General features: G+C 35.2%; 1 protein-coding gene across 4 annotated transcripts in view; it reads left to right on the top strand.

Annotated features, from left to right (window-relative positions):
* Positions 1–27,004, top strand: part of WDR72 (WD repeat domain 72) — a 118,417-nt gene that overhangs the window by 46,541 nt on the left and 44,872 nt on the right. For 3 of the 4 annotated variants that reach the window (XM_061999429.1, XM_061999430.1, XM_061999428.1), the window contains exons 15-17: positions 19,396–20,216; positions 22,282–22,373; positions 25,231–25,313. The exons of the other annotated variant lie outside the window; for it this stretch is intronic. In XM_061999429.1, the coding sequence (XP_061855413.1) occupies positions 19,396–20,216; positions 22,282–22,373; positions 25,231–25,313 (996 nt within the window). The remainder of the gene's footprint in view (positions 1–19,395; positions 20,217–22,281; positions 22,374–25,230; positions 25,314–27,004) is intronic. 4 annotated transcript variants of the gene reach the window in all.

Below are 27,004 nucleotides of genomic sequence, written 5' to 3'. Positions count from 1 at the left end.
AAAAAAGTTATAGTAGTTATGCTTGGAGTGTGGTTTCAGTCATACCTGTTAAATTGAAAATTGCATGGATTTAACAAAGAGTCAAGAAATAAAATGTGCTGCTCATGGAATACTAGAAAATAATTTTTTGACAAATTTTGAAATGTAGAATTTAACAAGCTTTGGGAATTACCATGATCTTACATTGGAAGTAATATTACAATAGGCGCTAGTTGACATGTAATCATAGTTTATGGTGCTTCTCTTGATCAGACATACATCTCAACTGCTCTGATTTCTCGATAAAATATTCCATTTTCTCATTTAAGCACTGTTAATTAATTATCTTGTCCCAATTAAAAGTTTTTGACAAAATATTATTGATATCTCCTAGCCTTCGCTGTGACTGTCTAAATAGCTTTTTATATCTCATCTATTTTGTTCTTATAGTCTTATTATTTTAGTCAAATTTCCTAACAAATGAAGTTCTATACTTGGGAAACTGCTTTTCATTCATCAAAAATCTGTCATCTATTACATACAGCGCTTTTTCTCACCTCTATGCCCATTAGAGCACATTCTGTAGATTGGTTTGGGAGATGCTGGAGGCTAAATGTATGAGATGTAGCTGAACCTGAGAAGACTATAACAATAGAAGTCCCCTTATTGCTATTCCAGAAGCCCGATGCAACCTACACAAAAGGCTCTGCAGCCTTTTTTTTTTTAACACTGGTTTGTTACAGCTGAATTTAAGGCTTTTTATGAAGTCCATTTTATTTCTTAGTTCTTATGCAGGAAACTTGAAATAGTCTCTTGATATCCAGATGCCATGAAATTAGTGAGAGTTCTGTGGATATGCAAGTTCAACATTCCATACCAGATTAATAAGCATATAATGACCACACAAATGAAACTATCATGAAATTTTCAGAGTATAAAAAGGTTTTAGTATAAAATGAGTATTTCATTATCAATTTGCTTCTTTGGCAAATTGTGTATTAGAAATTTAACAACACACTAAATTGTTAGTGACATTTCTATTTTTTTAAAAAAAATAAACAGTCAATTTTAACTTCTTATAAGATTTCCTTTTTGATGATTTATGGAACAGAAAACAAGGGGTAGTTCTGTCCTGTTTGTGTTACATTTTTGAGTAGTCCTTATTTTGTACAATGAGATTGTCCACATCAAGTTGTCAAGTAAGAGTTAGCATTTTTCATAATATTCATATTACTTTGTTTTAGCATTACTAGTATTTTTTAAACAAAATAGCATGTGAAAAGTAATGGTCTGAATCCAAAAAAGAAACAAGAAAAATATCCTCATGTCACAGTCCAGCTTCAAAGGCTTCCTTTCAAAATGTTTGTCATCATGTAAATCACAGATACAAAAGCAGAATGCTTTGATTTCATGGTGTTTTGACCATTTTAATTCTTTTATTGTACTGCACGTGCCAGTGGGAGTACCAATAACAGATGAGTGTGACAAATGCAGTTAACACAAGATCCATATTAATGTTGTCAAATCCCCTTGCTATATTTAAACAGATTTTAATTATTTTCAATGTCAAAAGACCCAAAATATATAGCTTAATAGTTCCTCAAGAAAGCTTTACTTAATATGTGAATGTAAAACCTCTCATAAAAATGAAACTTTTATATTGGCCTTAGTCATTGACATAGGGTATTCATCAAGTCAGCAATTTGTGTGGCAAAGTGCCATTTGAATAGTGTGTTGTTAGAATACTTATGGTCCACTTGACAAGGGCTCTTGCTGTAAATAGTGCAATTTGACTCCAGCTGTTAAAGAGTGGCTTTGACAGCAGCCAAATAGAATGGAGATGCTTTACTGCACCGCAGAAAAATCAATATTGGGTTCTTGTTCATAGTAACTTGTTTTTTTCTTTTTGTGGATTTATACAAGACTATCTTGAGTTCATTTATGGAAGTTTAAATATTATTTTTAAAGTGAGTTTGTTTTTATTTTTACATTAATGTTAGTGATGAATGATGGTGTGTAGTAAAACATCAAAAAATAAAAAAAAATCCAAAATATCCCCCACCAGACAGTACTTTGTGGATATACATAAACAGTGTGGTAATGTAGCATTATTTCTGCTCCCAGCTTGTATGGATGGATATTAGGATGTGGGTACATAAGTTATGTACCTAATGACAAAAAAGGTCTTTCCTTCCTCTCTGGTTTTTTTCCTTTTTGTAGTGCTACTGTAGTATTGCTGTCAATTTTCTAAGCATAGGATTTTTTAAATTTCTTTGTTGTTCTCCCTGTAACAACCCCCACAGATGCTGACAATCTGTAGTGTCATTGTAGATTTTCCTGAAGCATTTTCTTGCTGGTGCTGAACAGTTTTCCAGCAGTATTCAGTGACACAAGGTTGCTATGATACCTGGCCAGTAGCAATAGGTAGTGAATCACTAGTCTTAATTACAATAGACTGCACACTAGATTGTGTGTTCATGGTGTTTATATGGAACTAGCTCTCATTATACCTTTAAGTCATAGTTATATTTGAAAATTGAAGCTGTGTGAAAAGCTGGCTTGAAAAATACAGCTTCAGTGCATCATATGACGACTTCATTGTATTTATTTACATATAAACTTCTGTAGGAAGTTAGCTATATTTATTGCTTGACGTGTTCACTTGACAGTTACTTAAAATACTCTGAGCCCTACTGTGTGGAGTCAAAATATCTAAATAAGGATTTATGCAAGGTCTGTAAATGGTCTTTTTGATTTATACAGTTATTATTACCAGAGTATAGTTAAATACCAGTTACTATAACACTTGTAAATGCCTTTTAAACATTTTAAATTGGCATAACTAGTGTTAGTTGTTCTAAATAACTTTTTAGTCACTTATGTAATAGCATATATTAACAGCTCTCAGCAAAATATGTAAAGGTAAGATAGTTCTGAAACAGGTATTTTCTTAGAGGAAAGCCAAAGTTTTTATTTTTATAGTTAAGAAGCAAGAATGGACAGAAGTTATAAATAATAAAAGCAATATCTACTTTACATTGCTGCATGGAGTAAGTAAAAGACAAATGAAGGCTGTAGAATAATAGCAGTTATTTGTTTCAATATAGTAAAATATGCAATTTGAAAATAAAATTGTTCCTGGAAGCCTGGAAAAATCACTACTAGTTAAATCTTACTGATGGAAAATGGAATAGAAAAATGGAAGTAAGTTACAAGCACAAATACGTTTTAAATATGAAGTCAGGAGTGGTACAATAAACAATGGTATGTTAGATGTGGATTCTTTTCATTTAATTCCTTTTGTAATAATTAGATTATTATTTAGGAATTACTAAGGAATTGCAAATCTCAGTCATTTGTATGAAATAGGTAAGAAGCTAAACTGAAAGATTTCTCCTTGAAGTTTATGAAACTTAAACTTTTATGCTGTTTATGTTGTTGCTGCCAGGGTATTTAGATTTCCTTTTTTTTTTTTTATTGAAAGTGGTGTTCAGAAGCTATATTTAGTAGTGGATTCATGAAGTGTAATATGAAAATGGGTGAAGAAATGAAGGTGTAGTTACTTTTTTCCAGTAACTCAGATGCAAAGCATTTCAGTACTGCATTTCCTGTGTAATTTTGCAAGTATTTTATCAAGGCAACAATATAACTACAGCGAAGTAATAACTTCAGAATGATATGACTAAATTGGTATCAGTCAAAAAGGCATCATGATGCTTAGAGATGTTGACAGCTTGGAACATATATCAACTTTACTGAAAGTTACTGTATTTTTCTAAATTGGTCCACTAAGTCAAGAATCTATTGATTTCGGTGTTTTAGCTGATGATAGCCTCAAAGCCAAATAAAAGTAAAAAGCTAGCATTGTGTTGTTGTGGCACATTTCACTCTTAAAGACGTGGATAGTAAGCAACACAGGCTCACAGAAATCTGAGAATTAGACATCTATTTATTTCAATGCTTTGGGCACTGTTTTTTAGATACTTTTACAGACTTTTTTTCTATTGTTATACTGAAGGCAACTGACTTACATTTTTGTTTTCACTGCCTAGTCAACTAGTTGGGTTCTATACTAAAGCTAAAGAAGGTGCTACAGTGTTCTCCTAGAAATAATTTTAAGGTCAATATCAATAGTCTTTATGAAGTATTTCACATTGAAGGACCATCTATTGAACCTAATCTGTCTGTTACTGTCATCTTCTTTGTCCTCTATCATACCTCGACTGGCATGCTGCAGTTTCCTTCTAGTAAAGTTCCTTTTGTTTTTTGTGGATAGAAGCATACAGTTTCAGTCTTACTCAAGTGCTGTTTGAGATGTATTATTGTTCACTAAGGATAATTTCTTTTATTTCTGGGGGTGGTATCATATACGATTTGAATCTTCCTGTCTTGTCTTTTAGCTTTACTAATTTTTAGTCCCTAAAATGTAATTACTTCGTAATATACTTTCCTTGCAATTCTAAAATTGCAAAGTTTACATAGTCTTTGTTATAACCTTTATCTTGTTGTCCGGGAGTGTTCTTCAGAATTCTTTGCTATTCATGACATGGTGGAGTCTTTACACGTGGGATAATCTTTTCTATTACAAACATAACATTTCTGAAGAAAAGTATAAATGGGAGCTCAGATATGTGAGACTTTACTAGGTTTCTGCCTCACACAGCTATTCAAAGAAAAAGGATGATGACTCTCAAAAATATTTTGCCACATTAAATGCAATTCCAGATCTAGGACTTGCAACACTAAACCTTACTCTGCAAAAGAAAGACTTGCTATCTGCTAGTCTCCTTCTGGTAACTAACTGAATCTTTTTTCTCAGTTACATAAGAGAAATAAAATACTAAACTAAGCTGGTTCAATTTAAAACAAACCAAGCAACAGCACTTGGTTACACTTCTGTTCTCTTGACATCTTTCTCTACATATTAATGCTCAAACCTTAATTTGTTCTGGTAGTCACATTTGCTTCTTGTGAAGCTTACAGAAAATGATGAATTGGGTAACCAGGTTTGTCTGAGAGTGTTTGCAAGTAGTAGCCTCTTGGAAGCCTATGCAGTTCTAGTGGCTTCAGTAAGATTGAACAGCTTTTACAGAAAGAACAGTATGAAATCTATGGGTGCAGAGATTTGGCAGCTGTCCTGATACATCCTAGAATGATATAGGATCTGAAGACAGTCCAACTTGTCTATACCTGAGTTTTCAAGAATATAATTTTCTAAGGTAGACAGGATTGTAATATTTAAGAATTTAATCACATGCTTTTTTTTTTCTTTACGAGGTCACCTGACTAAGTTTTTATGTAATCCTTTTTATGTAACTAACTTTTATGGGTGGGACTCTAATAATCCAATTTGTGAAATGCACTATCAGAGCAGCCCAGGACAAATACGTTATTTTGGTTGGAGTCAGCAGCCAGCTATGGGTTAGTAACTTAATTTTTATATGCATCAATCCTTCTTAGGACAAAGCAATATTCTCATGCTTTTACCCTCTTTCTAAGGTCATGTTGGCAGGATCTCTGTATTGAGCATTATTCTCTCAGATATTTGGATGTTCATTCATCCAGGAAATTGTTCAGTATAATAATTCCTAGGTCTGTGAGTCAGTAGTCTGTGTTTTTGTGGACTGCTGAAGCATTGTTTGTCCAGTTGATAGTCTAGGAAACATGGCAGATGTTCTGTCTTAACAGCTGCTTTTCCAAGGTGCTGAGTAAGACTGAAAATGCTGTGGCTACTACCCATTGCTGAGCCTTGTATATTTCTAAAGATATGACTAGGAAATTTAGTTCTACATTCCAGATAAGTTAATGTATTCAAATACACTGGGTATATCTTAATAATTAGTATTTAAATTATTAAGACTTCATTTAAAATACCTTATTCTTCTCTTTCATCTAAACTTTTCATGGTGCACAGACTGTCCATGTCAAAGGCAGATCTTATTTTGAGATGAGTGGATCTCCAGTTCAACTTTATTTTCTTTCTATAATAAAAATGTTAGAAGAGATTTTGTCAAAGGTATTGTGTTTAGAATTGCTTTTCTGATAGTGTGCACCAAGACAGGTAGTGATATGAATTCTAGAGCAAAGTAAAAGTTACCTATATATCATATATATTTCTTAATGTTTTCCTGAAAAACAAAGTGTAGAATTGTATCCTGCTGTTGCAAACTGATATTCTATATATTAGCTTTACTTACCAGTTATTCTGTGATATCATGTTATGATTTGTCTCCAGGATCACTTTTGTGTGTCCATTAACATTATAGTCAATGAAAAATTTAAGTACAATATTTGTGATGGAGAAGCAGACAGTGTGGGCATGGAAACAAAATATGAGAAACATTTAATTTTCATACCAGATCTCTACATTGAGCAATAGACATGTTAGCAATTCTCACTGAACAATTAAAAATTGACTGTGCCCAATAGATCCATCTGGCCAACAATCTGCCTGATGATGGTCTTCCATACATGATGAAAAGAGGGAGTTTATCCAGTTATTTAGTCTATTCATCACACAGCTTGAGCTTGAAGACTCCGTGGCTTAATTATATACATTGTGTTACAAACTCTTCAGGAGTGATGCCAGAGTTACTGTTTGAAGTGCTGTTAAGTTAGTAACATTCTCCACTGGGATGAAAAAGAAAAAGGAGAAAGATTATGGTGTTAGAAGGAAAGAGATTGACTCTGCTTATGTTGCAGTTAAATTGGTAGACAAATATTGTTGATGTATAAGCTCTAAAAAACCTGCCACCTTTTCTGTGTGTTTCTGAGGGATGTGGGCATCCTCAGTAATATGATGAGAAATGTTATAATGAATAATAACAATTGAAATAATGTAAGGAAAGTTTAAAGCCAGTTCTTTAAATTACTTTATATGGGAAAATTCATCATGAATGGACATGTTTATTTAGGACTGCAAGTTGTCCAGATGATGAAGCTTCATGACAAGCATAGATTGCACATGGAAGTAAACTGGGGTACTGCTCCAGACTTTTTGCACTTAGTTCTTTATAACTGAGTACTGGGGTTTAAAAAGGGTAAATGAATATGAAAAAAATTTCTTAATGCCCACCCCCCCCCCCCCCAAGAAGAAACTATGTCCTATGACTAAGTGAACGTCTGAAGGGAAGAATATGAGTGACCTCGCTAGAATAAATGTGTTTCCTCTGTATAATCTTCACCCTATGCATAAGGCCAGCATTGCTTTGGAAAGGATAGACCTGGCTTGTCTGCCTACTTTGAAACACTGGGGATACTTAGGGTGGCGGGCACTGTTCACATGCTCCCTAAACTTGAAGCTCCAAGTGACGTAGGCATGGTTAGCCATAGGAGTGTGCATGTGTGGGTTGCCAATAGGAACTGTATTGGATTAGAAGGTGAATATGGTCATTAGGTGAGGATCAAAGTATAGCTGATAATTTGTGTCACTTCCTATGCAGGCTCTTTTGGACAGGTATGTGTATACGAGCTATTTCAATTATACCTGCTGTTTGTAGCTATTTTTAACTAAATGCATCTTCACACCTATCCTCAATTGTTAGTCCTTTCAGCTGAACAAGAAAATAAGACAGCTGTGTATTTGCAAATGACTGTTTTGAATTGGTTGAGTTTGGATGATAGCAGAATGAAAGACTAATAGTTTTGTGGAAGTGTTCTATGAAATGTCAGTGACATCCTGCAGAAAGATGCAGATCAGCCTTTTACCACTTAGAAATCTATTCTTCTGAAAACCAAGCTAGACTTTAAAAAAAAAAAAAAGTTCGTTTACTTTAAGACATTTTCAGCATTTGAACCTAGTTAAGCCTGTATAACATTTGATACTTAAGGTTATGAACTTAAAGCAGGCTTACTGATATGATTATCTCAAATAATAGAGCATTCAATGTTATTGTTGAACAACAGATCATTTTTTGATTACTAATACATAAATATGATTGCAAGACCACATTTTTCAGTAATTATTGCCAGTTCTTTAAGCATCTTGCAGGGAATTTGAAGCTTTCTCTTATGAGTTGTATGACTAAAATTTTGGTGCAGGAATTTAAAGAGTAAGGGCTTTTAAGAAATTTTAAGTTGAGGGCATTTGAAATGATGCTCCAAGCCTTTTCTGAATGCTCTGTAGTATCCAACTGTTTTACTATTCTTCCACTGAATTATCTGTTTAATCATGTCCTATATGCTGCTCTGACTGTCATGGTAAAAGGCTTTATTAATTGTTTTGTTTCTCTTTTAATGATGAAATTAATTAAATTAGGATTTCTAAGTTTGGGATTGACTTTATACTAACTAGACATGTGAGTTGTATCAAGTTCTTAGTTTTATCTGTAGAAGCTGCAACAAAAATGCCAAATTTCCTAGTAGATAAAGAGATGCAGTGCTCATGGTGTAGGTTTAAGATATGCTATTTGAAATCTGAGGTTTTTGTGGAACTTGTTAACAATATTTTATGCTCATAAACCAGTTTGAAGCCTGAAACACAATTTCATTTATCTTTATATTCTGAGCTTTATAGAGTCTGAAAAAGTGTCCATCTGTTCAGCTGAGATTGCCTCAAATAGTGAGTGGTCAGAGAGACTTAGCTGATAAAGGTCAAAGGAGCCTCTTGACCCTGTGATACTTGCCAAAGCAATTGGAGCATAGGGACTGATATACAGTTAGATATAGCTTGCTAACGCGATCTCCACTTTAATTGGTAATGATAGCAGGAATGCACAGTAAAGTCATTGCTGAAAGAAAACAAAAAGTATCCAATATAGTAATTTATTACCAGTCAGTGGGTTTCACGCACTGGGTTGTTTTACCCCTGCAGTGGTCAGAGAAAGCAAAAAGGTACTCTAACACTTAACTGAAAATGGATGCCCTGCTGCTATCAGAGATGCATGGTGGTCAAATGATTGCCTGTACCATTAGCTTGGTAATGTTTTCTCTATTGTAAACTCAGCTCCCCATGTTCTTCCTGTGCATCAGCTGCAGATTGAAGGCTTTCTCGTTTGTCTTCTATTTCTGCTGCCAATCATCAAGCTGCTGTCTACCAAGCACATTTCAAGGAGGCAATTTTTTTTACTGCTATCGACTACAATCTCTAGCAACTGAGGGCTCAGAGGATTTAGAAATGAATTTAATGCTTTAATTTACACGGTGCCAGCCATTTTGTGCATTTTTAATATATTTATTTCCTGAGACAATTCCATGAGACAGTTGCAGGTTTCCTATTTGGCAAAACCATGCATAAGGTAGCACCTCCAAACACATCCACAAAACATCATTCTCCTTTATCTATACTATGTGTAGTGCCACTGTTTTGTTTAAAAAAGCTTAAAGAGAAACAATTTATATGCAAGTAAAGACATTCATTAAGATATTCTGTATTTAAAAAGCAAACCCAAACCAAACAAAACCACACACAGTTATTGCTTCCTACTATCAAGGATAAAGCATCATGGAGAACAGAATAGAGCTGTCACTGGCAGTATAAGTTAGTGTTATAGACCCCTAGATGTGGTAGCCATGCTTCAGTTAAAACAGTTCTTCCAGGTCCAAGAAGTACGAAAGTCAGGGACAGGATGGAAGTAGCTAAATAACTTTTACAAGCAGCTGTGCCACATGCTTAATTTTTCGGAGCCTAGAGCCAGACTGATGATGTGATGTGATTTTCAGAGAAGTTATGAACTCTGAACTTCTGTGATGTCCCAGTGACTGGCATTATCAAGACACAGAGAATTCTTAGCCCTCAATATATCTTAGTTGGCAAATTCTACTGCCCCATGCTTCTCTTTCATTTCTGTAGCTGAAGTTTCTCACATTTTAGGTTTTTTTTAAAAAAAAAAAATAATCCAATTAATTGTCAGTGTTATTAATTGCTACAGAGGTAATGAACAGTGATTCAAACATGTGAAGAGAGATAACCAGAAGAAGTGTTCATTTCATCAAAATAAATGTATTAATATTGTATTCTCAAATTTCATTGTGGTATTTCACAAATTATCAAATTGAGAAACTTAGACTCTAAGGTGCAGTGGTTTTAATGATTCCATATTAGAGGTTGCTTAAAAATTCTTGTTTGAAAGGTTAAAGTATGTGTACTTTGTTCATAGGAAGGATGTCTTCATTGAATATATATGAGCAGACAGTAGGACAGTAGTATTTTGCTGTTAAAAGTTAGCAGATTTCTTCATATTAAGTACATTGCATAATGAACTAGTCACTCTTAAAAAAGAAATAAGAGGAACTCTTCCTCATCTGATTGACTTTAATCATGTATGTAAGTGTGCCATTGTATTGGATCTGTCTTAAAACCTAACAGTCTAATTACTGTTAAAATAGAAAAATATGTCTGCAAAAAAACTTCAGATAACAGAAAATCCTCCATCTCAAAAAAAAAATCATCATCAGTGCAGCTTCTGTTAATGAAAGAGTTTTCCAATCTCTTTTGATAATACTTCACTTAAGCTCACCTTCATCCTGCCAAATTGAACTAAAATTTCACCTAAAAATAGATTGTTCAATTTCTGTCTAATATTTTCCTAAGACTTTATGGGGGCAGCAAGTAGTCGATAAAGGAGGGGACTGATCTTTTTGTTTGTTTGTTTCTGTGACTCATTTAATGTTAATGAATCAAAATATGCTATCTCACAAAAGGTAGCTCAAAGGAACACAAATAAAACCTTTGAATAATCCAGAATTTTAAAAAACTGATCATAATCAACAGAACAGCTCACATTTATGCTTTATACAACATGATTCCTTCTGCAGGCACTTGGAACTTCGTGGCCAAGTTTCTATCACTTTTAGCCTGTTGTGCTTTGGATAAAGCAGGAGCACAATGGACAAAGAAGGCCAAAAGTTTGTAAGAAAAAGTCACATTTAATCCTTTGGGATTTGCTTTACATAGAAGTTGATAAAACCCACTTTGTGAGAACTGAGCATTTTTCAGTTGTATCAAGTTGAGTATATTTTGAGTTTAGTGTTCTTTTTAAAAATCTACCATGTGATTTTGCCACTTTAATTCCTTTCTGTAAAGTGAACGTCAAGACCATTCTTGTCAAATCCAGTTTTAGCACAAAACTCACAATAGAATGCATCTGGTAAAGAAAGCTGGTGTGTGAAGGAAGTACTTATATATGAGGAGCTGAAACAGTATGGGAATCCTTGCCAGCTAATGGAAGTGTGTATTTCAAGTGGAATAGTGTTCCTAGAACAAGTTGGATCCCAGTGGAAAAAGACCTTTAGAGATGAGAAGACAGCTAGGTAAAATAACCCTTGAATTGTACTTCCCATGAAATTTTTATGTGGTCTATCTGTCTTAAACCTGTTAAAGATAATGGTGTGTATTGATGTATCTGGGGGACACAGCCTCCTGCCTCCTAGTTCCCATAGACATGGGAATTTTTTTCCTTGGGTGCTGAGGTGGTTTGGTAACAATGTGTAAAGAAAGAAGAAAAGTGATAGAAAAACAGACTTGTATGTTGTGGAGCAGGAATGGATTCCATAACAGAAGATAATCAATTAAAGTGAGTCTTCACAGTCTGTTGCCTTAGCTTTAAGTTTGTTGCCGTGTCCTTTAAGAACAGTGAAGGTCCTTGAATGCATCCAAAGGAGAGCAACAGAGATAGTGAAAGGACTGGAAGGAATGTCTTATGGGGAGCAGCTATGGACATTCGCCTTGGTTTATTTGGAGAACAGGAGGCTCAGAGTGATTTCATTGCTCTCTACAGCTCCATGAGGAGGTGAAGAGGAGATGGAAGTGCTGATTTTTTCTCCTTGGAATCCAGTGATAAGGTACATGAGAATGGTTCAAGCTGCAACAGGAGAGGTGTAGACTAGACATAGGGAAACATTTCTTTGCCAAGAGAGTGGTCAAACACTGGAACAAGCTTCTTAGAGACACAATTCGTCTCCCAAGCCTGTTATTATGGGGTATTTGGGCGATACCTCAGTCATTACTTGAACAAGACAATTGTTGTAGGTCCTTTCCAACTGAACTAGTCTGTTCTCTTCTAGATCTTGTCCTGGCTCAAATATCTTCAGTGGCAAAACAGGGAGCTATTACAGAGGAGATAGTTGCCAGGTTTGGAATATAGCTTGCCATTTCAAAGTGTCCCTGAATCCTGCTCTTTCCTGAGTGTTCTTTTTCCTGAGTGAACAACGTGTTCTGCTGTGAGTCAGAGATGTTGCACAAGAGATTCATAAATCTCAGGACATAATTTTGGTGTGTAGATAGACTTCTTGCTTCTTTAAAGCTTAACAGGTGAAGGCCTCAGAGAGCCTTATCAAGCAGTAAGTGTTTCAAGTTCCACTTCTTAAGTAGGAATGTTATCAGCACACAAATTAGTTTAGTTTGAACAAAGTAGATGTAGCCTCATTACTATAACATCCAGCATCAAACAGTGATTTGTTAATTATAAAAGAGTATTGTAAAAGCAGTCTATTTTGGTAGGGATTGCTTAAATTAAAATCTAACAGTTAATTTACAGGAACTTCATAAGATACCTATCAATCAGTTTTTGTTAGGGACGAGCCAATATTTTAATTTAAATGATTGATGGTGCTGTTTACTTAATTTTGAGGTACTGCATGCATGTGCAAAATGAAGTGCTTCTCACTGAGTTTTTAACAAAAGAAAGTGGTAACCTGTATCATACAAACACCTGGTTTTATCTCTCAGTATGAGAACTTTTACCTGTTATGAAAACATGAATTTTCTAGTGCTAGTGATGCCCAAAGAAGAGGTAGCACATTCTGCTAATTTTCAGAACTGGACTACAGAAGAGGACCAGGACCTTAACATTAATTTTAGATTCATACACTTGGACAACAACAAAGAGGACAACGTTCCACTTCCAAAATGTGGATAAAAATTACTGAAGCTGTGAGAAGTCATAGAGTTTAGGCTCTCTGTAATAAATAATTAAAAGAATCTTCCCATTTTTTTAATCTAAATAGTAAAAGGAGAATATTGGTCATCAGGACAGGCTTGTAAATCAGGAATCAGAATGTTGGTCATATCAAAGGTAACATTTAAAACTAGCAATTGTTAACTAGAATAGATGCAGCTCTACTGCTTTTCTAAATTATGATTATCAAAATCTGTTAGGTTGTGTTCAGTACATCATAGGATGGTGGTGGTCATTTAAGTTGCAGAACGGAAGGAAGCATCTGTATTACTAAACTGATTCTTTTTGATGTGATCATTTGAAATTCACTGAGAGAATGGTAAGGCTTGACAGCTTGTATGGCTCTATATTTTGATATACCTGCTTAAGCAGTTTGGATTTGAAAGACAATTCTGTGATAACTAAGTTAGAGCAAAACTTGTCAGAAAAGGAGGAAAAAGGAACCTTCTTGCCACAAAAGCCTGTGTGCTGTCAACAGGGAGGCCTCAAAGGTGGACTTTGTAATTTGGAGACAAGTCATGTTTTGTTATTGCTATTGTTATTTGCCTGGTTTTTGACACTCAGTTACCAAAGTCTTAATGCGTATGTTTGAAAAAAATTGAAGATTATTGCAATATTAATCTGAATAATAGGATTTATTTTTGTGAAATACTTCTGGAATGTTAGGAAAGGCACAATTCAGAATGTAAATATCTGTTAATCTGCTTTTCAGTATCCATCATCAAATGCTATTCCCAGTTCTCTAGTTCACAGTTAGTTTTATAGGTTTCCTTCCATTTTCTGTCATCTTCTGTTACAGAGAATAGCTTGTCCATATTTCCCAAATAGTGTTTTATGTCTAAAGCTTTAGATGTCTGCCTTCTTTCATTGGAATGAAATGCCTATGGCAGAGAGCTAAGATGACTTGGTAGATGTGTTTAGGATCAATCTCAATAAGCTTTCATATTGCCAATAAACATTTATTGTGACATCACATGCAGTAGCATCACCAGATATCTCAGCAGAGTGATGTCACAGTATTTTTCTTTGTTTCAATTAGGATTTTCCTAAAGGTTTCTAAATGTTAATCTACCAATGTAAATGTATGGGATTGTCGTGGTTTGGCCCAGCTAGCACAGCAGCACCATGACAGTCTCTTGCTCGGTGCCCCCATTCACCCCCACCCTCGTTAGGATGGCAGAGGCCTCAGCAAAATGGGAGGAAAAAGATAACCAAGGTTGTTGTGGATTGAGACAAGGGCAGGGAGAGCTTGCTGCCAATTACAGTTCTGGGCAAAACAGACCCAACTATTCCACCTAGAAAGGAAAGTAGGAAAGTTTTATTCTACTACCTGCAAGAAACAGAACCGAAATAAAGCAAAAAGGGAGTAATATGATGAGAAAATTACAACTAGCACGTTAAGATCTCCCTCCCCCATCCCTCCTTTCTTCCTGGGCCCAGCTCACTGCTCCCAGTATCTCTGCCTCCTCCCCTCTCAATGGCTCGGGGAGGCAGGGAATGGGAGATGTGGTCAGTCTCTCACAGATGGTCTCTGCTGCTTCTCTCTTCTCAGATGAGGACGACTCTTCACACTCTTCCCCTGCTCTGATACAAGGTACTTAACAAACTTCTCTGGTGTGGGTTCTTCCCAGCAGCTACAACTTCTGCCGATACAGGGTCCCTCACATGGGACACAGTCCTTAATGAGCATCTCTGGCATGGATTCTTCTCCATAGTTGCAGTTTCTGCAGATACAGGGTCCCTCTCTTGGGACAGGCCTCTTCTGGGCATAATTTTAATGAGCTTCTTTGGCGTAGGTTCTTCCCCACAGTTACAGCTTCTGTGAAAATTGGGTCCCTCCCTCGGGACACGGCCTCCTCTGGCCATAGTCACTTCCCCTGGCATGGAGTCTATAGCAAAATGAGTCTCTGCCGTTGATGTGGGGTCTTCAGCAAAATGAGTCACTGCCCCTGATGTGGGGTCTTTAGCAAAATGCAAATGAATCTCAGCTTCACTAGTCCTTTCCATAGAACGCAGGGGAGTCTCTGCTCCAGCATACCTCCTCCTCTCTTTTCTCACTGACCTTGGAGTTGAGTGGTTGTTTCTCTCTTCCCACTTCTTGCACCACCACCAGCCGGAAAAGAAGAAGGGACAGAAGAAGGAAGAAACAGGAAGAACCCTCTTCTGTCTTCTTTTTGAAAAGTGATCTTAGAGATATCTAGTTGGCTCAGCCCCAGAAGTGCGCAGAGTTTTGGGCAACTTCTACCAGGAGCCATCTTTACAGCCCCTTCCCCATTACCAGAAAAGGCTGTCGTGTCAAACCATGACAGAGGTGGAAAAAAAATGAAAGTTATAGACCAAAGAATAAAAGATTCTATTAATGTCAAAGCTAGCTTCTGAATTCCAGTGTTTGCATTCAATGGGATTCTCCCTATGTATTAAGAAACAGCATAATTAAATATTAAAATAATTCTGTGCTTAACTATGGTGTATTAGTTTTAGAAAAAGGAAAAGGATCAAAAGAATCCAAATAGTTATAATATCTTATTTATGATTCTCTATGGAGATCTTTAAATAAGGTTATGCATTTAGAGTGCGTTCTCATTTGATGAGAGCATCATTCCCTAAATAACAAAACCAAATGATATTATTATCCAAATGGAAATAGGTAACTTACAGGTTATAGAGACTCAAATCTTTTTAGTTATTCATAACTACAATATTAACAGTTTTAAAATAGATAATCCTATAAAATCATGTATAGTAATATAAACAGGTTAGGTAAGGAGGGGTCTTGACAAAGTTGAGTTAATCAACATAGCACTCAAGTTAAAGCCAGCTGTTGCAGCTGTCTACTGACACTTGATGGTTTCTTTTAAGATTCATCTGTTTTCAACAGAAAAAGTTTTTTGTGTTGTTAGAATATTTCTAATTATCACTAATATAGTGATCTAGAAAAGTCTGTATTGCTTGAGGTATGGAAGCTGTCATGATTGTTTTCACTGGGCTGAAAAGTTGCTTCTTGATACTATCTTTCTGCTAATACCTGCTTTCTTGTAAAAGTGAAGTAACTAAACTGAACACAGTGCTGAGAGGATAGACTTGTGCAGAACAAGAAAAACGTACAAGTCATAAGCACTTAAGGCGCCAAAGCATCAACGAGAAATTTAGACTTTCTCATGTCTTGCTGTTCCCCTGAAGGTAAAAGATACCTCTAATAGATACAGCAGGATTCTGATATAAGGTGTTGTGTCACAATCTCATAACTTAACTTTACTGTTAGATGATCCTCCCAGTACCTACACAAATGCCGCTTGGTGTAGTGCAGTGTGATGATTCCAGTGAAGGAAAGTAGTTGCTCTCTAATAAACTCATCTGGAGTGTCTCTCAGAGACAAAAATTTGATTTTTGTCTTTAGAATGGAAATTTATTGGACTACTCTTAAAGATTCATTTCTGTCATTTAGTTCTGTTTCTGGGTTTTTTTTAATTGGGTGCAGAAGTTGTAAGATTTTTGTTCCAAATCACAATTTGATATTTCTTATATGTTTGGATTTTCTTTACTTAGATAAAATACCATCAGTTTCATGGATATTTCAGTGATATGAAAGTCTGTATAGCAGGATGTTTGAGATGACCTACTGACATTCCCTCCATTAAACATATCTGTGATTTCTATGACTCCCTGTAATATTGCATTTCCTATGGAAAAAAAAGACAAAAATTAATAATGCTCACAGTCAAAAGACAAAAGACTTGATATTTTTGCTTAAAAGGGATTATTGTTTCACACTTTGTTTTAAAATGCAGATAAGAAAATAAAATTGAGTAGGAAAATAGATTTATTGAATCATCAAGATCACCCTTAGAAAGTTTGAATATTTGTCATTAGCTGCCATTGGTAGTGTTACTATTGGAGACTCTTCATTGGGTGATATGTAGGTTTAGTGCTTTTATAGTACAAAAAAGTGTAAGGAAGGAGCAAAAGAGGCTTATATTCTACTGTGCCACCATCAGTAATTTTTTTCTGCTTTCTGAAGCCTGTAGAAACTCTGTCATAGAAATTCTATTATACTGGGAATGCACAGGCACAGAGTTGTACGGAGAAAAGAGAGCAGTTGTGTGAAACTATTTTCTTCTGAATGTGGAGATGTTTAAGGCCAGAAAACCACTCTTGAAGTGGATTGACTATGGGATAAGGAGGAACTTGCTGCATTTACTCTCCTTAAAGACTCTCTGAAATTACCTGGTACAGAAGGCCAAGAGAAGCACATCTCGTGAAATATTCATGGAAAGCTGGGAGTAGGGGGAAGAAAAAAAGCAAGTATAGCATATTTTCCATATATAAAAATATCCTAAGGGCTATGAGACAGGCTTGGGAATTTCCCACTCTTGACTTGTTCATCTTAGTCCTGACTGCATGTATCGTCCATTCGTGTGGCTTGATGTGAATATTTTTCTTCCTTCTCGTATTTATTCCTGCTCTTTCCTTCTTTCCACAGGTTCTACTTAGTATCTAATCTATAGAGTATATGTCCTAATAAAGAAGAGTTTCTTGTCTTAATCTCCTCAAATATTCTGTCTGTACACTTAGACTCCAATCTGTCTGAGATTCCGATGTCCAGGACACACATTTGATTTTTGACACACATTTGTATAGGCAAGTTCATCTGTGATACCTGTATAAGGAACTGACTTTTAAAGTGTCCAGAAACATCTCTCCTTAGAAGTTTGGCACAGCATAGCATCTACATTATGCCAAAGGTACTGGCAAAATAAAAATTTATTCTAATTCTAAAAGGTGCAACATGACATGATTTAAATAATGAAACTAGAATTCAGCCTGTGCCAGGGCTCCATCACCTGAACAGTGAAATAGTTTTTTCTTATGTTTAAATGGAATGTTTTGAGTTCCAGCTTCATCCCATTACCCCTTGTCCTGTTGCTAGCTACTATAGAAAAAAGGGATGTCCCAACCTCCTGTCCTCCCCCGTTGAGATACTTGTGAATATTAATGAGATCCCACCTCAGTATCCTCTTTTCTAGACTAAACAGCCCCAGTTCCTGCAGCCTTTCCTTGTATGAAAGATGTTCCAGTCCCCTGATCATCTGGCCCTGTACTAGTCTCTCTCCAGAAGTTCTCTGTACCCCTTGAGCTGAGGAGCCCAGAACTGGACACAGTACTCCAGATGAGGCCTCATCAGGGCCAAGTAGAGGGGGAGAACCTCCCTTGACCTGCTGGCCACACTCTTCTTGATGCATCCCAGGATGTCATTGGCCTTCTTGGCCACGAGGGCACATTGCTGGCTCATGATTAGTTTATTGTCAACCAGGACTCCAGGGTCTCTCTGTAGAGCTGCTCTCCAGCAGGTCATCCCCTCAGCCTGTACTGGTGCATGGGGTTTTTCCTTCCCAGATGCTGGAGTCTGCACTTGTGCTTGTTGAATCTCATGAGATTCCTCTCTGCCCAACTCTCCAGCTTGTTGAGATCCCACTGAATGGCAGCACAGCCTTCTGGGGAATCAGCCAGGCCTCCCAGTTTGGTGTCATCAGCAACATGTTGTTCAGCTGGCACTATTACAGTTCACCATCTTTAGGTTACTATTATCATAGTTTAATATGTCAGTCTAAAGTTGTGACTGACCATAACTGTTCTCAAATCTTCACTTCTTCCTGACATTTAAGGAGATTTGAAAATTCTTTACTGTTTTCAATAAACACCAAATCAGACGTGTATTTGTACGAGCATAATTGTCGTGTTAGTATGTGGAATTGAAATGTTCCTCTGCAAACATGTTGCTGTGAACAGCCTTTAAAGTTGGTGACAATTCTAGGGAATTTTAGGAAAGTCAAGTTAGGAAATGGAGTGGCACAAGGTCAAGTGAGATGTTCCCAGACTTTATAGAAGCTCTGTAATCTTTTTCTCCCAATTATTTTCATCTAAGGTAATTTTGTAACTGGAGTTCTAATTACATAAACTTTTTATTATTACTGATAAAGAATATGTGACTTAATATTAAATAACTTTAAGATAGTTTAACTTGTTTAAAAATTACAAAAGACATAGTATTTGTCTCAGACATAGGTCAAACTGCTATAAGGCATAGACATTCTCAAGGTTTGCAAAGATTTTTCAGCATTCCAGCATGTTTCCCTAGCTTTTTTTTTTTTTTTTTTTTTTTGAGGCGGGGAAGGGGGAAAGCAGCTGTATTTTATTAAAAGCTTTCCTTAAAGCCTTTTAGTTTTTAATGAGACCTAGCAAAAGAAATACCAATCTAGAACTTTGGCAAAAGGTGTATGCAATTTACAGCATGATGGTATAACTCAAGATGTTAGGAAGGCTGTATTACAGAATTTACATGCATAATGTGTATCTTAAGCTATTTAGGAGAAAATCCTTTTTACTTAGTAAGTGGTGCATGAACTTAATTTAACTTAGAGTTATTAGATTTGGTCTATTCCATATGCAACTTTATGCTGATATCTTGAAAAGTACAAAAAACTATGGATTTGTGTTTGGACAATTAATATTTTTCTTTCAGTTAACTGATACCAGCTACATGCAACAGCCCTTTACTATTTTACCAGTTAAGACAAAATGGAATGATGCAAACTTTCATGTTCTCTTTTTTGACCTGGAAAAACTTGAGGAACTTCTGCTGTCATCTCAACTCAATGGATTAAAGTCATCAAATTCATTCCCCAACTATGACACTCTAGAAAGAGCCAAAAGTACTGCTGAGAAAAGAGCACTGACATTAAAAAGAAATAAAACTACTGGCTTCATATCTCCAGTGGATGGATACGTAGATACTGTTTGTTCAAACCAGGTCTGTAGGGATAATAATGCAGCTAGGCCTTTGGAAGAAAGTGGTGGGACAAAAAGGCAGAAAAAAATGAAGAGTTCAAGAAAGATTAGAATGCAGCCATCAGGAAACATTGATGTGAACGTCACCATTGATACAGCTAAACTGCTTTTGTCGTGTCTTTTACCATGGGGTATAGATAAAGAAATAGACAATTTTTGTGTTCAGCACTTGGATATCTTGAGGCTTCAGCATCCTGTTTCTGTTGGACTTGTGTCAAATGAAAACCATCTATCACTAATGTTTCCAGGATGGAAACGTACAGATTGTGGTGGGCTAGAAGAACATGTAGTAACCAACTTGTTTTCAAAAAGAGTGCTTGGTTTATCGAACAAGTACCTTGCTGCAATTGAAAGACAGATTGGAACAAAGGATGGACCTGAAAATAATATTTTTATAACAAAAGGACTGGAAACAATTTCCTTCTTATTTAGCAGAATAGCTTTAATCATCAGAATAATTAACATATCTTCAGCAGTTACAGGTGAAATTGAAAGGTAAGAACCTTTTGATTACGATTTTTTTCTTCCTTCATAGCAGTGAAAGTGAAAACCTTGAAATAAACACTTTCTTTAAATAGGGACTTCTGCAATAGAGTTTACACTCTCTAGAGCTTTTTTTATAGGATGTTCCTTGAACAAAAGGAGATCAGGAAAAAGTTAAACTTCTTTATATTTTTCTATTTAGCAGATAAGAACGGATGCAAGAAATTTTTCTAACAGAAAACTTGAATTATCCATCTTCACACCTTTTTTTTTTTTCTAGATATCTCTCTTCCTCACATTTTAAACTTAGAATAATGAGGATTCTTCAGGCACATTGTTAGACATGAATTAAGAACGTTTGTGTTGTTTTAACTTTCACTATCTGTAAGCAGTATAATTCCCTTATTATGAAATCCTTGGCTTCACAGATTAATAAAACATGAGACAAGAACAGTTTGTCCTAGTTACACTATCTAAAGTACAATGCTCCCAGTAGTAATGGCAGCTACTGGGAATGAATGCCTCATCAGTCCTTACGTTGTGAGAACCATCCCAAGTAACATTTATGTTACTCAAATTTATTGACTAAATGTTTTTTCAGCATTAAAGGGAAAATTGCATGTTTGACATTATTTGACCAAGCCAAATAGAGCATACTAATTAGGCAATGGATATTGTCCACAGACTTTTGTTGTTCAGCAAACCCATGTTGGTCTGTATTTAGCATTTTAAGGACAATTTGTTTCAGCGTTGGTGATGCTATGGCCCAGAGGCAAAAAGGGGGACAAAAAAAATTGATCCTGATGTTGCTAATATCTGTGCATCTCCCACAAAGCTCTAGGTGTTCAGGATATCTCAAGAGATATGCACCATCTCACAGGCCAAATGCACATTTCTCAGTTACTTCTAATCACATTGCCTACTGGTTCATATTTGACACATGCTCTTATATGAAAGGTTTTTTCCAGGCTTCCAGATTGAATCTGAAGTCCTTTTCATTTTCAAAGGACTCTATGCTTGCAATGTATCTTACAGTACTCTGTTGGAAAGACATTGTGCCATTGAAGTTAGTTATTCTATCTAAATCAAACATTTTTTTCCCAGACATAACCATCTTGGCTCTGGAACATATCTCCTGTAAAATTATAATTATTACAGTTCATGCAAGAGAAAATGCACTTTTTTTTGGGAATGAAAACGATACTATATATCTTAGTCTTCCCCAGGAAACCTAAAGCCATAAAAACTACTGTCCCTTGTAGAAATAGGTCTTTTTTTTGTACAAAAGGGAAGAGGGGGAAAAAAAAAAGTTGCCAGAAATTTTGATTACAAAGGAGTTTAAAGAATTATGTTCAAAGACTCAGATATGTTTTATTGGAGATTTTTATATGGCTTGGTTCTGATTGCCTCTTTTTTCCAAAGATTAATAGTATACCTGTTTATATACTTATCTTGTAGCTGTTTGATGGCTTTTTGATGCTCTAACATGGGCTGTTGCCCATGCTTTTGACACTTACAAAAAACCCAACTGATTCCATAGTTGAGGTACTTTCATGTGATCTTATTTTTGTGTCTGTTAGAAGCATAGTTTTACTATCTGAATGTATCTACACTTTCTGCATTGCTTCAAAACCAGTTATGTGCATGCAAAGTTATCTGCCTCTCTCCACCTTGGGAAAAAGTCCTTTTCCTTTGAAGTTCCCAAGTATTGCAATAATATTCTGAATTATTTAACACTGTGGAAAAAAAATGGAAAGCTATAAAATAAAGCTGTTGTTTTCCCTTGAAGTTTTTTTCTTATGTATTTGAAAAAACAACCCCAAGTCCTCTGTGAAAATGATATTTTGATTCAATTCTTCATATATGACTACATAATAAGTTTTGAACTAAATGGAAAGTTCCTGCATAGAGATGGTACTTTTCAATATTTATGTACATGTGAATGTTTCAATACTAAGTTGTGGGGAAAAAAAATGCAAGTGATTTTTGAGGAAAACCTACGTTGTGTGTGATTGTAACTGATGGCAGTGTAGCTATGTATGTTCAGGTCTTGTTTAATAGTTTCATATTCTTTTAGGCCACAGAAATCAGAATCTGTACATGAAAAATTGCAAAATATAGAAGCAGTAATACCTTCATTCTTCAGTTTTTATGAAGAGTTGCCAAGCAGTAAGTATATGGAGAAGTGGCACTATTAGCTTTTTAAGTATTGTTTTGATGCATGCCTTTGGTCATTAAAGATATCATTTAACTTAAATAATGAATTTAAAAATTATATTATTTAGCTTTAAGAAGGTCCAGTTGGAAAATGCAGAAAATGGATTATTCTGTTTTCTTTTGTGAACATTACAAAAGAATGTAAAGAAAATATTGGCTGTTAATAAAGGATAATTTGCTGGAATCAAGGATATTTTTTCTATGATGGCAAACATTCAGCTGAATTTCGGAAGACATTTTCTAGCAATCTGAAAAGCAGAAATGTAATAATACAAAACTTTTGTCTTCCCCTCTCCTATCTCCCTCATCACCATTACATGCCTGCCCAATAATATATACAACCCTTCAAGCAAACTGTTGCCTTAGTAATACAAGTGTTGTCTTGACTGTTCAATAATGCCCTTAGACTTTTGTCTTAGGTCAGTATAACGTAATCTCTTCACATTATTGTCCCACGAGCAATTTTTTGCCGATTTTTGCTTAGCAAGCCAGTCTAAGTATGTTTACAGTATGCAACTAACCTCAACAGAATATGGATATTTGATAGTATACATTACCTGAAAAATATAGTGTTCCTGGGCTAAGTCCTGTCTAGACTGGTAATACAAATTCTTTCAAATAAAGTCTTGATTTTCTGAGGTGTAAATAAGCCTTAATATCCCCAGCTAAAATCAAGGTTTAGTATACCTTTCCTTCTGCAACCCTTATGTGCACTTGTGATGACAGCAGAAATGCCTGTTGGAAGAAAGAGATGGAACATAAAATCAAGCAATAGAAAATAAGTAGATCAAAGAATGGAAATGGTGTAGAGATTACTAAAATGTCCATCTAAATGTTCACTAAAATAGTTCTTCTGAGTGGCCTAAAACTTCTAAGGTAATCTAATTCATCCTGTATCTCCATGTCCATTTGTTTGGATTTGCAAATTAAAATCTTATCGGAGACTAGCAGATCTCTGATGTTTTAGGAATGACCAGTTCTTTTGTATCAAGGACACACTGGACAACAGAATGAGCAATGTTAATGCTTAATTCTGCTAATGTTTCTGGACTTTCTGTATACATTTACGTGTGTGCAAAGGAACAAAACCAAATTAAACCAAGAATTTTTAAGACTTTTTTGAATATGTAGATGTTAAACTGAAGTGCAGAAAGAGAGGACAAGACTAGATGATAGGTACCCTATTGGCTGTGCTGCTCTTGATCAATGGATGCAGTATCTGAAAGGCTGTTTTATGATTAGAGTAGTCTCAGGTTAGCTCTTGAGTCAGTAAGAACTATAAGAGCTATTAGTTCAAATGAGCATTGCTTGAATATTGGTCATATTCAAATTTTGGAGACCTGATTCTATCACACGGTATTTCTAACAGGCTCTACTGCAAGTTCATGCTAAAGAAATTAATTGTAAATCATGGGATGGGAAAGTTAGAAATAACTGAGCTTTGACACAGCAAAGTTTACAAAATGACAGAAAAAAAATAAAAGATCTGAAATCATAGAAATTCTGATAGCAAAGAAATAAAATTTAAAAATTAGGAGGAGAGGTTTACCTTTGTGTAATCAGTTCCGCCTCTCATTTTGTTATCCTTTTTTTATATTTCCATAGTAGCCTTTAGATTTTGTACTATGGTACATGCTGTATCAACTGTCAGAGGATAAATATTTGCTCTTACCCCATGTTTCTGTAAAAAGACATTAAGTGCTTTAGCTTTCTTTTTTCCTCTTTCCCTTTTAATTATTTTTGTTCATACTTGCATGTATGTTTGTACATACACTTGTATATTATATTAGATATTGACTTAGTTACACTTACGTGGTTGCTTACTGCTCCCATTCAGACTACACTAGTGTACCCTGTTCACTTTGCAATGTGCAAGTACTTATGTGGTTTTTTTCAAACTTCAATTTTTCCTGCAAGAATCATTTAAGCAACATTTAGGCAAATGACTATGCATTGTGTGAACTTCAGTGTTACTGAAACAGAGTTGCCACTTATGGTTCAGTTTCTTCTTAAGACATTATACTGTATTGACAATCAGATTCTTGAGTGAATTCAAAGGATCAGACAACCAGTTTACCAAACTTATATGTCTGGCAACAAACACTGTAGTAAAGTACTGAGATGTCACATTTGTTCTGAAGCTCAAATGAGGAACAAGTGGACTAAACCAGCACAGCTGCCAGTTCAAACTGTGCTTTGCTTTGAAAATAATCTGAAAAATCAGGATGAGTAGTAACAAAATTCACATGCAAATCCATAAATGTAATGTCTTTACTAACTGCAAGCATAATTGGTGAGTCTGTGGCTATGTGACATCTTGACTGCACACCAGGTTTCCTATCCTGTAACAGGAAAGTAAATCAGGTGGAACAGTAACTATACAAAATGTTATTGAATGTATTTCTGCATAGACTGTGCTACTGTTTTAAAGGTAAAAAAACTGCATATTCAAGTAGCTTTAAAATTTACATAATAAAACCTGTACTTAAGTATTCTCATCTCCAAAAACATACTCGGAGGGTTATCAAACCTCTGTTTAAAAAAAAAAACAAAACAACAATCTAATGTGATTTAGGATAAGAATAAATATTCAAATATGTTGCCTGAATGAATTGCGGTTATTGTATGAGATGAAAACACATTCTAAGAAGTTTTGCTTTTCCAGATCTTTTGAAGTATGTGGCTGAAGTAAAAAATTAAAAATGTTTAATATCTTTCTCTTCTGTGTATACTGTACTATGTGTGTACTATGTGTACTATGTACTTCTATGTATACTGGGAGTTCATAAATTATGTCTGTGTCATTCAGGTAAAAGCAGATACCATTCCCCAGACTTTGGGAGTGTTTCGTTGCTGAAACTAATTTGCTGTTGGAAGGACCAATCTATAAAGGTAGGAAATAGACTCTGGCAGTTGTTGCAATGTAATCCTGAAGTAATATTGTTTGTAATTTAGTATTTGGAATCTGTAATGTTACAATCGTTAGGATTTTTGGTGAAATTATTATATAAATAGTGCCATTCAGATATGTGAAAAGCAGATTATTATTGCATATTGTATGAAATATGCTACTCATAAAACTATTTTGCCTTAAAATACATATTTAGATCTTGGAAAGTAACTGTCATACTAATTTTTAATCTAGGTGATCTTCTTCATAGCATGTACTTAAAAAAATTATTTACTTGTTCTCTAACAAACAGATGTAACTTACATTACAAATGCAGTTTTATGATGCAGGAAAATAAAGTTTAAAATAAGAGCAGTAATAATACTTGTATATTATTATAGAAGTAACATAAAATGACTTCTTAAAGGAATAAATAATCCCAAGTCCTTGCTTATTAGAACACTCTTCAGGAATGACTTAGTAAAATAAGTTATGGGTTGCTAGGTCACATGAAGCTTGTGCCTATTGTTAGTGAAGACTCTGATGTCTTGAGAGATAAATTACTGTTTCTTGAGACTTGACAGTCAAATGTGAAATAGTCTGAACAGTGAAATCTAGAGACTATTTTTCATTTTGGAAATAGGAATTTTAATGAAGTTGTGTGGTTTCTTGAGTGAGTTTGTGTTCAGGAGTTACAAAATTTAAGACAGTATACTATGGCCACAAGGGATTTTACTCCAGAAGAGGGAATATCTGTCACAAGTTAACTTTATGATGGTACGTTAAAAGTTAATGTAACTCTGTGCTGCATTTCAAATGTAAAGAATATTTTCCAGAGCTGGGGTGTTCAGAGGTACTGCAATAATAATCCTCTGTTCTGTTAGACACACATTCAGTTGAATTCAGCATTTTATCTTCAGCCTATCAGTTATCATATCCTCAATGTCTGCACATCTTCATATTCTTACAGCATTCTTTCTCCTTTGCAAGCTGCCCCCTTTCTCTTACAATAAGTTTTTTTAATCCTTTTTGAATCCTTTAAACAACAACAAAAATTGAACACAGAGCCCCAGTTTCAATAGTTGCAGTTGTCACATGAGATCCATATCATCCTTGGTGACCTGGTCAGCTGCTGAAAGTCTTTACAGCGTAGGGTTGTGTGGCCATGAGACTTGCGTTTGTATCACAGCTAACTATGTCAGATCTATGTATTTACATTTTCCAGTGAATTGAGTGACTGAACAGCTTGTACAATTATAATGGTCCTATCTACTAGTGGATGTTAATGTGCAGGAAGATAAGGCATGGAATAAGCTGCCTCACACTTCATCTGAGAAGACAACAATTCACTATCTTAAATTTAAAATACATGTATCAATGCTTTTCAGATTTTAATGTTATTCAGACATAGCTTTGTAGTTTCATAGTTGCAATAAGCTTTGTTAACCTGCTTTGTAGTACAACCAAACTGCTGTGAATTTTTAACATTCAAAGTAATTTTTGATGTTGTCAATAGTTGTGAGTATTCACCAACCAACGATTTGAACAAAATTATAATTTTGATAGTAGAGTCGCTTTGTTAAATCTGTATTTGTGTAAAGAAAGGTTTATGGCCAATGTATTAATCCTGAGCAGCCTGATTAAGCACTTGTGTACATTTACCCAAAACATCACAATTTTTTTCTTTTAAATT

Source organism: Colius striatus, chromosome 7 (genome assembly GCF_028858725.1).
Source record: "Colius striatus isolate bColStr4 chromosome 7, bColStr4.1.hap1, whole genome shotgun sequence".
Lineage (NCBI taxonomy): Eukaryota > Metazoa > Chordata > Aves > Coliiformes > Coliidae > Colius > Colius striatus.
This window is presented reverse-complemented; position numbering and strand designations above follow the sequence as displayed.